General features: G+C 39.8%; 1 protein-coding gene across 1 annotated transcript; it reads left to right on the forward strand.

Moving 5' to 3' along the window:
- Positions 1-3,985: 3,985 nt before the first annotated feature.
- lactb2 (lactamase, beta 2) lies at positions 3,986-14,159 on the forward strand. Its single transcript, XM_083992052.1, has 7 exons — positions 3,986-4,174; positions 5,845-6,005; positions 7,120-7,240; positions 9,037-9,215; positions 11,480-11,628; positions 12,080-12,167; positions 12,916-14,159. Exons 1-7 carry the CDS (start codon positions 4,053-4,055, stop codon positions 12,954-12,956), a joined length of 861 nt encoding a protein of 286 aa, XP_083848178.1. The 5' UTR covers positions 3,986-4,052; the 3' UTR covers positions 12,957-14,159.
- Positions 14,160-14,693: the final 534 nt, after the last annotated feature.

Genomic DNA, 14,693 nt, shown 5'->3' on the forward strand with positions numbered 1-14,693 from the left:
ATGCTGTCGGCCCTGTGTGACTGCACGGAGGCAGGAAGCTACTGAAATCTGTTTAAACTGTGATAAACTGCAACATTCGGTCACATCCTTTAGAAATATGAAGTCATCACTGCCCAAACATATATTGTAGATAAATGATCCATTACAGTGAAACCAATCCAGTTACTCTCCATCCTTCAGCCTCATCCTTTTTTCATCAAGTCAAAGCAAGAGAAGCCATGAGTATTGGACTAATTCCTCATTTCAGTAAAACACAGAATCAATGGACGTCAAACATCCAGGGGCGGGTCCAGAGTATTTTCTAGTGGGGGGCACAAGAGGTAACAACAGTGAATCTGGGGGGGGGGGCCCAAAAGTAACAAAAATGAAGGCTACCATTGACCGCTCTCTTTAATATTTATATTGTACAACACTGTTTACACGTCTTCATCTCGCTTTTACTGACCACATTGAATCTTTCATCTTGTAAGGAAGATGCCTATGACCTTTCCATTTTCCACTTGTAAATATTGAAATTATAACCAATCAATAATCAACTCTATCTTGTAAATAAGAAGTCTTAGCAGAATAAGCAACACAATACAAGTGAACATCAATATCTTATACTCTTAGAGCTCATCTCTGTACAAACATCTCAGTGTTCTGTGTAAGAGTCAGTCAGTTATGCAGAATAACCACAACAACCATCACTCAGTTGGTAAAATAAAATTGAGAACAATAACAATCTTACACAATTTTCTTTATTTCCTACACAGAACACTGGGCTGTTTGCTGTACAGAGTTGAGCAGGGGGGGGGGGGGGGGCAGGGGGAAGGTGCCCCCCCTGTGCCACCATGGAAGACCGCCCCTGCAGACATCTCCCAGTATTCACCATCATCTGTACTTCCTGTAGTAAAAAAACAAGGACTAGTTTTTCTTTGCTTCACTCCAGTCCCTGGATTCACCTCCCTTCACGTCTGTCCACAGGATGCCACCAGCACCGACTGCAGTTTTAGTCCCTGAGATGTTAGAGATGTACAGTAGGCGGCCGGTGGGAGGTTTCCCTCGACTGGCGGTCCGACTGTCAGCTTTGACAGATCCTGTTGGTCATGGAACTCGTTAATGAAACAAGGAAAAGAAATGAAAAGTAGGTCGTTATCACCTTTAATTACATTTTTTGAGCATTTTGACATCGATAGGCGCCGACAGAGAGAGAATATTACCTGACTGAGCCCAAATCACATGAAATATGGATGTAAAAATTAATTTGAAGTCACGTCTTATAGAACTTATAATCTAACCGTCGTCTTTGCCAGGCCTCAATATTAAAACCAAAGATGACCAAGAAGATCACATCTACAGCGACACATGATGCTCTCTGTGCTGTGACGCCTTTCTATCAGAACCAGCTTGGACTTCTTCAGCAGCACGAGAGCTGCAGTTGTTGAGATGCTCTGACCCAGTTGTCGTCTAGAGACATCACAGTTTGGATCTTGTTGTCAAACTCAAAGCTCAAATCCTGACACTTGAACCATTTTTCCTGCTTCGAATACATCAACTCTGAGGAACAACATGTTCACCTGCTGCCTCATATATCCCAACAGGAGCCATGATGAAGTGTTATTCTCTTCACCTGTCAGGGCTCATCATGTTAGCCCCGATCGGTGTAGGAAGAGCCCAAACCTGGTCGAGCTGCACATTTCAGCTTATATGGCCTTAATCTGGATCATCCATGAACATGTTTTTAAGTTAAAAAATAATAAAACATCTTGAAAAAGTGTTTTAAAACAGTGATTGGGATTTCCTCATCTGTGTCACTGGTTGTTGAGGTCATAATTAGTACGTAAGAAAGTAAGCAAACTATATTTCTATATCACTTTTCACAGAAGGAGTTCACAAAGTGTGGTATACATGGTATAAAACAAAGACACATACACAAACGGAGATATAAAAACATAAAACAGGTTGTTGTAAAACACGTCACTAACTAAAAGCCTGTCTAAACAACAGGGTCTTTAGTTAGTTACAGCATCAACAGGCCAATGGAGCCCTCACTGTTTGTTGTATGTGAACATATACGGCCAAATTGTCATTTTTCTGTCCCTAATATGTCCATGAAACACTCTGAAATTAAGTTGAAAACAAAAAAATAATAATTAATGAGCCAAAATAGACACGCTGTCCAATAAACCTGAGACTGAAACATTTGTGTAGCCTGAAATATAAAATATAATTATATGTAATATAATGTAAAAACTGCAAATCTAAGATGGCAGCAAGTCTCTCATTAAAAAACAACTTGGATGTTTTAGCAGCGATCTTCTTGTCATGAAGCTTAGGATGCCGGTAGCATATAAAACAACCTTAAAATCTCCTTTAAATTAGCTCTGTATTTCTGTATAATTACGTGCTGATTGGCTAACCCTCCTACTGGGAGGTCAGAGGTCAGGATCAGATACAGAGCAGCAGCCGTTCACACTTGGTGGTTTTACCTTGTTAAACGTCTTTTAATGATTCTGGTTTCCTTCAGTCTGAGGTGTCATAAAAAAACCGTCCATTTAAACTTTCGGATTAATGAAGGCAATAACAACAGTCATTAAGCCAGATAGCTCTGATATCTGACGCTGAACTGTGAGGAGCTGACAAGCTTCATAATCATTACCAAGTAATAAAATTCTCAAACTGTGAAACGCTGATAAACCAGGACTTTAATATTTTTCAAGTGCCACACAGTGTTGCTGATTAGGTGAGAGGGCGTCAGAGCCTCTGTCAGGATGGACAATGGCGCCACCTAGTGTTTGGTTCATCAGACTGACATATTCCTGTCTGTGACACATATTTAGTTTATATCCTGCTGTGTGATGTGTGATTCTCAGAGGATTGTTTTATGTTGCAGCAATAACTTAATCAAATTATCTATTTAATTTGAAAACATAATTAGAAAGTGTTGTGTGTCTGTCATGTGTGTTTGTTGCATAGACTGTATATAAAAGAGGGTTTGTTGTCAAGTCTGAACAAGTTGATACTGGAAAAAAAATTATAAACACTTGAATTTGGGATATAATTAAAAAATATACATTACAAATAAAGACATAATTGGCCAAGTGACATAAAAAATGATAACAGAATATGAAAAATAAACTAAATGTAGGCGATAGATAGATAGATAGATAGATAGATAGATAGATAGATAGATAGATAGATAGATAGATAGATAGATAGATAGATAGATAGATAGATAGATAGATAGACAGATAGATAGATAGATTGGCTTAAACATAACCGTATGTCCCATTTGCCTTTTCGCTTCCCGTGTGAATGTTTTTTTTCTCCAAACTTTATTTCACATCACAATTTACCGTACATTTCAATTTGAAATACACATCAATTTACAAAAACTCATTTGAGGAAACATTTGCTTGCATTTGAAACACTACAAGCTTACAACACATTAACAAGATAAAATAAAATAAAATAATCACAGGGGTTGACATTTCAACAAAAGTGCTTTAAGCGTGTTAAAAAGAACACAGGATTGTAACTTAAAAATCAAGAGACTTTGACATTGTTTCACATAATTCATTTATAGACTTATTTTCTTCCGATAATACCTTTAGGGATGTTAGATAGATAGATAGATAGATAGATGGATAGATAGATAGATAGATAGATAGATAGATAGATAGATAGATAGATAGAAATAAATAAAACTTTATTGATCCCCAAGGGGAAACTTTGCCACCAGTAAAAACACATTATACATCCACTTAACAAACAATACAGACATACCATTGCACAAAAACAGCTGTATCGACATGATTAGGACAGAGTACTCAAAAACTATAAAATATAGTTTTTAATTTGAGTCAAACTACCATCCAAACTACATGAAACCGCTGGAATACAGATTCTACGGCGCGACTTTTATTTTGAAGGCCGCTTCAGGAAGTAAATATGTAGCTACGCCGTTTCCGGTTTACTTCCTGTTTCAGAAGGTTATGAACGCGTGTGTGTGTCAGTGTGCCGTGTTGTTGTCGTTCTGCTCCGTAGCTCACCCCGCACCGACTCCAGCCATGAGCGCCGTCCTCCCGCGGATCGAGCAGCTGTCCGCCCGGGTGGTCCGGGTCCTGGGCTCGAACCCGGGGCCGATGACGCTGCAGGGGACCAACACCTACCTGGTCGGCACCGGGGACAGGTGAGCCTTGTGTGGCGTAACTACTGTCTCTGTTAAACAGTAGCCCTAATCAATGCTAATGTTCAGTTTTCCGCGTGGGAAACAAACGTTGAATCAAAGTCAGTTTAAAGGGATAGTTCAACATTTTGGAAAATTCGCCTATTGCCATATTCCCTATAGTCATAGCAGTAGATTCATTACCTTTAATTATATCGGTGCATGTTGTTTTGAGATCAGCGGGGCAGAGACGTGAGCTGCTCAGTGAACACAATGGAGGTGAACGGTACAGGTCCCCTGTTCCTCATCAAACTCATCAAATACACAATCCAACAACTCCAAAACACTCTGGTGGACAAGTTGTGACTTGCACATTCACCACGCTATGAGATAAACATGTAGCTAATGTTACCACCAGACAGAGTTGTTTTTGAGGCAAATGCAGCCGGAACTACATTCCAGACACAGCTGCTGGGAAGAAGGATTTCAAAAGCTAAAGTAGTTCAGAGTATTTGCTTCATGTGTCGTAAAAGCTAAAGTAGTTCAGAGTATTTGCTTCATGTGTCGTAATGTTACACAATTGTACATGATTATCTCATAGCGTGGTGAATGTGCAGGTCACAACTTGTCCACCAGAGTGTTTTGGAGTTGTGGGATTGTGTATTTGATGAGGGACAGCTAGGGGACCTGTACCGTTCACCTCCATTGTGTTCACTGAGCAGCTCACGTCTCTGCCCCGCTGATCTCAAAACAACATGCACCGATATAATTAAAGGTAACGAACCTACTGCTATGACTACAGGGATTATGGTGAGAGGCGACACAATGTTGAACTATCCCTTTAATGGTCTAAATTAAGTATTTCTTTGCTTGTAAGTTAAAATATGCAGCGTGTGGACCAAACCTGGAAATGAATAATGACTTGCCAGGGCCTACTGATAACTTCAATATTAGAAATATCAATAATTTAAAGTACATTTGAAATTATATGAAGTTAAAAACAATATTTTTATGTCTCGCCAGTCGGCACAACACCAAAACAAAACTTAATACTACGGAGCAAAAAATGAAACAAAGTTAAACACTAAATTGCAAAATGAAACAACAAAAGTTAAAGCAGAAGTGAGTGGTCCGGTCGTTTTCGCTAATGCTGCGTTCCAGGCAGGCTTTTGAAATCGTAAATTACAGCTTCAAGTCACAACTTACGACTTTGTAGCGTTCCAGGCAACCCACTCGTGTTTTTCCGACCTGTTTTACCGGTGAAAGTCACTATAACGGCCACTCGTAACTTCCGACCGGTGAACTCGTACCAGATCGAACTGGTACCACTTCACGGTCGGAAAAATACGAGTTTCCTTGAACACACCATAACAGTCCTCGTCGCTACGTCACCACATTCACGGCGTTCCTTGGCTGCACACACAGCCCTGCATGCCGTTCTCTCTCCTCATTGGATAAAAACTGTAGGATACGATAAATGTTTTCTCTTCGGCTCAGAGCAGAGCAGAGGGACTGACAGACCCATGTTTCAGTCCAAACACTCTATGTAAGTGATTGCTGTCGGAAGATATAACTATTTAAGACTTATATTAACACAAATATATCACTCACTTCTGCTTTAATTAATAATAAATGACTATATAATAACTCAGCTAAATATAATATGTGATTTATTTATTTATTTTTGGCTGCAGGCGGGTGCTGATAGACACGGGGGAACCTGCTGTGCCTGAATACATCAGCAGCCTGAAACAGGCGCTGACCCAGTTCAACACCAGCATCCAGGAGATCATCGTCACCCACTGGCACCACGACCACACCGGCGGCGTGCAGGACATCTGCAGCAACATCACAGGTGGGACGTCTATTTAATCCCTGTGTAAATATCTATATTTGTCTTTTCTTGAGAGTCTTTTATGCAGAGAGGAGCTGATCACATCCTGTCCAGCGAGTTCTTTATAATGCCTTCAGGTTTTTATTTATTTATCTATAACTCCTCCCTTAAATGAACCACTTGCTTATTTAAAGGGATAGTTCAACATTTTGGCAAATTGGCCCATTGCCATAATCCCTATAGCCATAGCAGTAGGTTCGTTACCTTTAATTGTCGGTGCAAGCTATTTTTAGAACGGCGGAGCAGAGCCGTGAGCTGCTCAGGGCTATGCTATGGAGGCTAAGGGAATTTCTTGGTTTCTCATCAAAACTCATCAAATACACAATCCAACAACTCCACAACGCTCTGGTGGACAAGTTGTGAGCTGCACAATCACCACGATATGAGATAATAACAGAACGTTACCAGACAGAGTTGTTTTAGAGGTAAATTCATGCAAAACCACTGATGCGCGTTGCCTTCAGGGACAGTTTTTCAGCAAGCAGACTCTGTATTTACCCTGTGTTTACCTCGAAAACGGCTCAGTTTCGCAACGTTCTGTTATTATCTCATAGCGTGGTGAATGTGCAGGTCACAACTTGTCCACAAAAGCGTTTTGGAGTTTGGGGATTTTGTATTTGATGAGTTTGATGAGGGAAACCAAGAAATTCCTTTAGCCTCCGTAGCGTAGCTCTGAACAGCTCACAGCTCTGCTCCGCCGTTCTAAAAATAGCTTACACCGACAATTAAAGGTAACGAACCTACTGCTATGACTATAGGGGTTATGGTAATGGGCCAATTTGCCAAAATGTTGAACTATCCCTTTAACAGTTTATTCATTTTTAGTATAATATGCTGGGGCTTGACTTTTAATTTAATTTTAATTTTTAGTATAATATGCTGGGGCTTGACTTTTAACTTGACTTTTAACAAATGAATGAATGTATTGAGTGAATGAATAATGTATGTAATAATGATGGTAGCTGCCTGCAAAACGTAATTGCCCTAAAGATAAATAAAGTTGTATTTTATTCTATTCTAATAAAGAATTCTTCAATCTTGAATCTTGATTTCTACATTTTCCTTTTTCCTGCAGGTTCTGATGTACGAGTCAGCAAACTGCCTCGCTCCACGCAGGTCACAGAAACCGCCGGGAACAAGAGCTACACGTACCTCAAAGACGGAGACGTGGTCCAGACGGAGGGCGCCACGCTCAAGTCGGTTCGGTTCAAACTTACAATGTAGAATATTTTTTGAAAAGGATAAATGAAGCGTGATTAGCCTAGTGAAATCTAGCTGCACCCTAGCGGCAGCAAATATATTTGTTCCGCAGGTCCGTCTAGAAACGAGCCATAGGAACTTTTTGAGTCTCGAACACCGTTTGTGTTCACCAATCACAGCACTCTATCTGTTTAGAGAGTCGTTGGGCGGCTTAACGCCATGACGACACACTTGCGACGGTGAAAAACATGACAAGATGGCTTTGGCAAAGGAATCGTTTGAATCGGCGTTGTTGGCATCAACTTTGAAAGAATTAAACTTGTCATTTTCTTTAAAAGTTGAGCAAGAAACTGCACTGAAGTCATTCATTTCGAAGAAGGATGTATTTGGGGTTTTGCCAATGGGATATGGGAGCGTCATCCTGCTCTTTGCTCTGATTAGTCGAAGCGCTACCCTATGGGCTCTATGCACAGCTCCACTACTTCCTGAATTTAAAGGGATAGTAGCATTTTTTTAAAGTGGGGTTGTATGATCTACAAATAGCCCCTAAGTACTTTAAAGGGACAACGAGGAGTTTCTATTCGGTTATAAAAAAGTCTCACGTTAATGTGGATGAATCTCCGCTACCCACACTTGTTAATGGCTCCATTTTCGATAAATATATCGTTCTGTCTCTATCATTATTTTGTTATTATTAGTGGTGGCGGAGATGCTGGTCGAGCCGACCAGCGTTTTTTACTTTCGGTTTCGCAACGAGTCATGAGAATAACGCAGCTGAATCGCCGTTTATGGTCGGAACTACGACGGTATGTAAACCTCTTTGAACCTCTGACTTTAATTCTTGATGAATGAAAACATGAGTCCGTCTTGCGCCGGTCAAAAGAATTTTACGGTGCGCGCGGAGGCTCATAAATGTAGTGTGAAAACGCTTCGCTTTTCCAAAACTCCTCGTTGTCCCTTTAATTGCAGTAGAAGACTCTCTGCACTCCTCCCGTTAGCAACGCCAGCCCATAGCCCTGCCCAGAGATTTACAACAACATTTACAACATTGTTGTGAATGGACCCAAAGAAACGGCCTATTTTCGCGGCCTAAAAGAGGTTTTATGTGAAAAAAAATACACAGTTCCATTGTGGAAAAAGTTTTTGTTTGGACCTAACCAACTCACGTATCCCTCCGCCCAGGGTTAGCGCCCGCCGATCAGCAGTTGGTTAGGTCCAAATAAAAACTGTGTTTTTCCTGCACTTTGAAGGGCTGGAAAAAATTATATTATAGTGGAACTGTGTTTTTTTTTTCACGTAAAACCTCTTTTAGGCCGCGAAAATAGGCCGTTTCTTTGGGTCCATTCACAACAATGTTGTAAATCTCTGGGCAGGGCTATGGGCTGGCGTTGCTAACGGGAGGAGTGCAGAGAGTCTTCTACTGCAATTAAAGTACTTAGGGGCTATTTGTAGATCATACAACCCCACTTTAAGAAAATGCTACTATCCAAACTGATTAATCCAGGTGTGTCTGGCCATTGTGACCACTCAGACACACCTGGATTAATCAGTTTGTCCAATAATGTAAGACAGGAAATAAAGGAGCTGCCTTAAGTTCAGGAAGTAGTGGAGGGAGCTGTGCATAGAGCCCCATTGCGTGCAGAGGCAGTGTGAAAGACAGCCTTCATCCCGCCCCCTGGATCAAGCCGAGGTCTACCGGTCGTTGCCAGACTAGACATGTTAATGATATAGTCTCTCTGGCTTGTCAGGCTTTTAAAGCGTGATGGTATTTCTGTTTGTTCCCCACCACCAGAGTGCTGTTCACCCCGGGTCACACCGACGACCACATGGCGCTGCTGCTGGAGGAGGAGCAGGCGCTCTTCTCCGGAGACTGCATCCTGGGCGAGGGCACGGCCGTCTTCGAGGATCTGTACGACTACATGAAGTCTCTGGGGATCCTGCTGGACTCGCAGGCCGACCTCATCTACCCCGGTGAGTCGGCCGCTCTTCCTCCTCTTCTCAAACACATTCACACCTGGATGCTGCCCAGTATCAATAATAAAGAACGGTCCTGGGGCTTTTAGTCACACACTGTCTTGTCATATTTTCATGTTCTTCATTTTTTTTTTCGTGTCTTGCCTCACTCCCGAGTCCATGACCAGCAGATAGACACCATCCTTTCGACTGTGCGTGCAGTAACAAGGGAGATAGAGCCGTATCGCCCGTAATTAGCTTAGCTCAAACACTGGAAGTGTATGGGTAGTGTTAGCCTGCCTCCACCTAAAGTCATCAGAGAAACTCTTCAGCAACTCTAAACGGAAACCGGCGGGCCGATCTTTGTCTCAGAGCTGACAAAACTCTCCGGTAAGGCATCTTGAGCGGTCAAATGCCGCTAACAGGACGAGATCGGTCAAAACGGAGGGTTCAAGCTAAAAGGTTTATTTTGGTTCAAGCTAGCTACATCGAGGGTAGGTTAGCTTCCTGTTTCAAAGTAAAAGCAAAAATTCTATCGTCATGGTTTTCTGTATGTAAAGAGCAACGGGTGTTTTATTTTGTGAAAGTAACCGGAAGTGCATTGGTCACAACGGCTAGCTAGTCCGAACAAACTTGTAAACGGCTGGTATTTAGACAAATTAATGACACACTGCTGATCTAAACGGTTTCTCGCCTAAAAAGGTTTGAAATGTTGATAAAGTGATATATATTTACAGAGTTTAGAGCTAAAATGAAATCAGCTTCTGACTGCTGATTTCGGCTCAGGTAGGAGGCAGGCTAACACTACCTATACACTTCCAGCGTTTGAGCTAATAAGCTAATTACGGGCGATACGGCTCAATCTCCCTTGTTACAGCACGCACAGTCGAAAGGATGGTGTCTATCTGCTGGTCATCGACTCGGGAGTGAGGCAAGACACGCGTTATCACTTTAATGTTAAGTCTCACAGTTTCTCTAAAGATATACTTCAGAGCTACAGCAATGATGACAATAAATATTCTTATTTAGTCATCTTTCTTCTCAAATTTGTTGATCAGTTTTTCTTTTACATGTGAAGAAAGAAAAGATCAAATCGTCACATGACCAGAGATTAATTGACCTAAATGATCAGTCAACTAACAAACTTGTCACTACGTGTCCCCATTTTGGTTCTTCTTCTTCTTCTTCCTAGAGTTGTTCAGATGCTAGGAGCAGAAATAGCTCTGATACCGCCTTAAATATGTTATTAGGTATTGATGATTATGGGTCAGTGATAAATAAGGGTTAACAACATGAGTAATTCAGAAATATCTTTAAAAATGTGTTTTAAAAGCATCAGATTTGTTAAATTGTACATTTTGTAATCATTTGAAATGACATTTGCACCTTTTTTTTTAACAAAAGTAAAACTGAGTGTCCCTGAAAAATGTCAAATGGTGAAACCACAAAAGAATGATACATATTTGATCCACCTACACTGGATTGAAGTCTAAAAATATACTTTACTCTGAAAAAATTAAATTGAAATAGATCTTTTAGTGTATTATTCTTATATCTTAGTGCATTTTGGCAACACTGAGCAGGACGTGTCCTAAAAAAAACACTAAATAATGTGACAAATTGTGTAAAATGTGTTAAGACACATAGTGTTGCATTGCAAAAGTGACAAATGACATTTGTTCCAGATTTATTTTTCTGTATATCGTCAGATTTTTATGGAAAAATACTGGTTTCACTTCTTGACACTGGGTTGCATCATGTAATTGACCCTTGTACAAATATGCAAGGTTTTAATTTGAAGGGGCAGCACTGGTGTTACTGTCTATTTGACACTATTTTTTAAAGATATGAATGAAATTGCTTCTGATTATAGAAATAAAGATTCTGTGTGCTCATTTTATAAAAACTTTGAACTGAACTGTGCTGCAGTAAAGGCATCACATGCATTCAGGGTTAGGGCTACATTGTTGGTAATGTTTATTTTACAACAGTGGTATTGGATCAGTATTAGGCATGGGCAAGTTTCAGGAATGGCAATCAATATCTGGACGGAGGAAATGGTAATGTCTCTCTAATTTCTACTTTTTCCTTGTTAACCAGGAGTTATTGCTCATTGTTGGAGAACTACGATCGGCCTCCACAAACAAAACAAACTTCTACGATCACTTTGTTCAATCGGCTGCAGTAATAAAGTGATGATACATCAACCGAGGCTCCCAATTAATGTTTTAAATTGAATCAGCCTGACCGGTGGCTCCTCTGCTCTGCTGCCGTGTCCTCAGGTCACGGCCCCGTGGTCCAGGACGCCGGCTCCAAGATCAGACACTACATCAGCCACCGGCACCAACGAGAGCAGCAGATCCTGGCCGCCATCCAGGACGGAGCGGGAAAACCTTTCTCCTCCATGGAGCTGGTAAAGGTCGTGTATAAGGTCAGGACAAAAAACAACAAAAAACGAGGAAACCTTTTAAATTTATGGGCCGTTCATTACGTGATAATGTCAAGAAATAACAATTAAATGTGTAGTAATGTCAATAAATAGCCTAGAAATAAGGGTCAATTTCATAGTAATGTCATGTTTTTCATAAAGGCAAAAGATTACACATGCTTTTCATGCTTTGAATCTTTTTTTTTTTTTTAAGATACGCAATCAAATGTTATTTCTTGGTGATATTTCTCAACATTACTATGAAATTGACCGTTACTTCTAGGCTATTTCTAGACATTATGACGCAATTATTTGTTATTTCCTGACATATCACGTAATCAACGGGCTGTAAATTAAAGGGTTACCAGAAACGACGCTACGTTACGTGCTAACTGCAGCTATAACCATCAGTCCAGTTTCCACTTTAATAACCAAAGCACCTGTTGTCTCCCAGGACACGCCTGAACACCTGCACCAGGCCGCTAATGTGAACCTGCTGCACCACTTAAAGAAACTGGAGAAAGAAGGCAAGATCAGCCTGGGTAAGTAAAGTCTCTCACAGCTGCAAAAACTATTGAGTGACAAGTTTATTTTATTTAGAAAGTACAGTATTACGGCCACATTGAGGGAAAAAAAAAAATGTTTTCACAGACTTCGAGAATAAAGTCGTAATATTACGAGAAAGAGTCATAATTATACGAGAAAAAAAGTCATAATATTACAATGATACAGTCATATTACAAGAATAAAGTCATGATTGTACAATAATAAAGTCATAATTTTACAAGGATAAAGTCATAATTTTACAAGAATAAAATAATACTTTTACAAGAATAAAGTTATAATTTTACAAGAATGAAATAATACTTTTACAAGAATAAAGTCATCATAATTTAACCTGAGCATTTGGTGAAGTTGTACTTCAGTAAAGGTTTCACAAACAAGGAGATACTTAATTTCGTGGCACATCAGCACCACATTGTCATAAGTATCAGGACTTTGGAAGGAATATGCAAGAAAATGCATCTATTCCACAGAAAGAACCAGGTGGATTTCAAGGAAATCGCTGCTTTTTTCTCATAAAATTGCCACTTTATTCTCGTAAAATTATGAAACTTTTCCCGTACAACTGTGACAGTTTTCCCTGTAAAATTATAACTTTTTTTCTAGTAATATTATGACTTTATTCTTGTAAAACTATGAATGAACATTTTTTCTCCTCAATGTGGCCCTAATACTCTGTCGTACTTTAAACCAACTCAGGCCTGTCGGTGATTTTCTTTCCTACAGTTGATTCCTCACAGAGTACTAAATGGAGGAGTAACCTGTGATGTCCACCACCACCACCACCACAACGACTTTGTGATTGTTTGACCAGCAAAATGTTGTGAAGTGCAGAAATGACTGGAGAATCAGGGATGACGGTGCGTTTGAGGTTTTTCTGACGTTGAGCTCACAGAACGAGACCAATAACAGAACTGAGCTGCAGGTTAAACAAGGCTAAAAGTGAAAAGCAGATGTGAATGTGCCACAGTGCCCTTAACTTTTTTTTTGTCTGATTATCTCTAGAAAAATATTGAACTTAGAATAAATTGGGCTCCTTTTGCCAGAATATCAGACTTGAACTCCAGCTGAAGCCCTGAACCTGACAATCAGTTAAATGAACTATTTGATTCATGGAGTTCTTCTGTCAAATGTCATTAATAGACATTGTGTTCAGCACTTAATAACATGCAAATGTTGTGTAGGATTATATCCAGTGTTATACAGGTTATACAGGTACACACTGTGTGTTATAGCACTGAATTAGCATGTTGTATGTTTGTATGAATCCCTGAGGGCGACTGTTAATTGTTGCTCATTATGTTGTTGCCACCTTCCCATCACCACTGTTTGTTCAGCTCATCTCAGGACAGGTTTTATGTGTGTGTGTGTGTGTGTTGTGGTGATGGGGAGGGCCCAACTGAATGGGAAGCACCAGGTAAAGGCAGGTCAGCAGGATAGATAATTTAGGCCCAGAGTATCTGATGATGAGAGATGGATCAGCATGGCTTTTCTATCTAGATTTTTTTTTTTTTTTTTTGAGATTTTCTGCTGCTGTCGCCTTTGATTTATTTTATTTTTCCTTTTTTAAATTTAGTTTTAATTCCCTGTGTGCCTGTGAAATTGTGTACTTTTCCAGGCGGTCACTAGGTGGCAGTATCTGCTAATTCATCCTATTGGGTGACAACATGGACAGTAAATTACCAACGTTTGCAGTTATAATATTGCAATATACCCCAACAACAATGTGAATATGTGTTAGAAAAGTTATATCTAATGAGATTATTAACCATTAAATGAGTTGCTGTTGTATTTTTCTGATAATTATTGTATATTTGTGATCATTATTAAATTGCTCTAAGGGGGATGCAGCTTATTATAAAACGTGAATACTATAATTGAACACATGAAAAGACTGAAACTATTTTGAACAGTTGAATATTATCTCAGCATGATGAGCCCATATTGTGATGAGTAATAAAAACCTGTAGTTTGAACCTTTGACCTCCTGCTGAGCCGTCAGTGAGTCTGATCAGTTTCCTTTTTGACTAACACAGTGGATACGGTCTCTGTGTGTGTGGGTTTAGTTTTTCCTAAGAGCCAAACGAGGAGTTTTCTCTGCAGGTCTGTAGGTTTTTCTCTGCAACAACGACGACGACGTGCTGATCTTGGCTCTGATGATGTTGACTTCACTTCACTGAAATCAACATCATCACTTTATGAGAATGAAGGCTGAAAAGTTCACAACAAACATCACTGAAGTGAACCAGAGTGCAAAAGCAACAGTCAAGTATGGTGAACATAGCTATACGTATGTAACAGTGAGAATAATAGGCTATAAACATATAGACACAGACTACTGCAAAAAGAATATGGCCCTTTGGTGTATTTATTATTTTATTTTTTATTTGTAAATGTATAGGATTAAACATTAATATTATCATTTGATGCATTGGAGCAGATTTAGCTAAGAGATAATGAATTCTGCAAGTAATTGGTAGGTCACAAAACATTTGCGCATCACA

This window comes from Trachurus trachurus, assembly GCF_905171665.1.
Source record: "Trachurus trachurus genome assembly, chromosome: 17".
Classification (NCBI taxonomy): domain Eukaryota; kingdom Metazoa; phylum Chordata; class Actinopteri; order Carangiformes; family Carangidae; genus Trachurus; species Trachurus trachurus.

Coding starts and splice junctions, on each gene's coding strand:
- lactb2 (XM_083992052.1), top strand. CDS start 4,053: ATGAGCGCCGTCCTCCCGCGGATCGAGCAGCTGTCCGCCCGGGTGGTC. Junction 4,175..5,844: donor CTGGTCGGCACCGGGGACAG/GTGAGCCTTGTG, acceptor TTTTGGCTGCAG/GCGGGTGCTGATAGACACGG. Junction 7,241..9,036: donor ACGGAGGGCGCCACGCTCAA/GTCGGTTCGGTT, acceptor CCCCACCACCAG/AGTGCTGTTCACCCCGGGTC.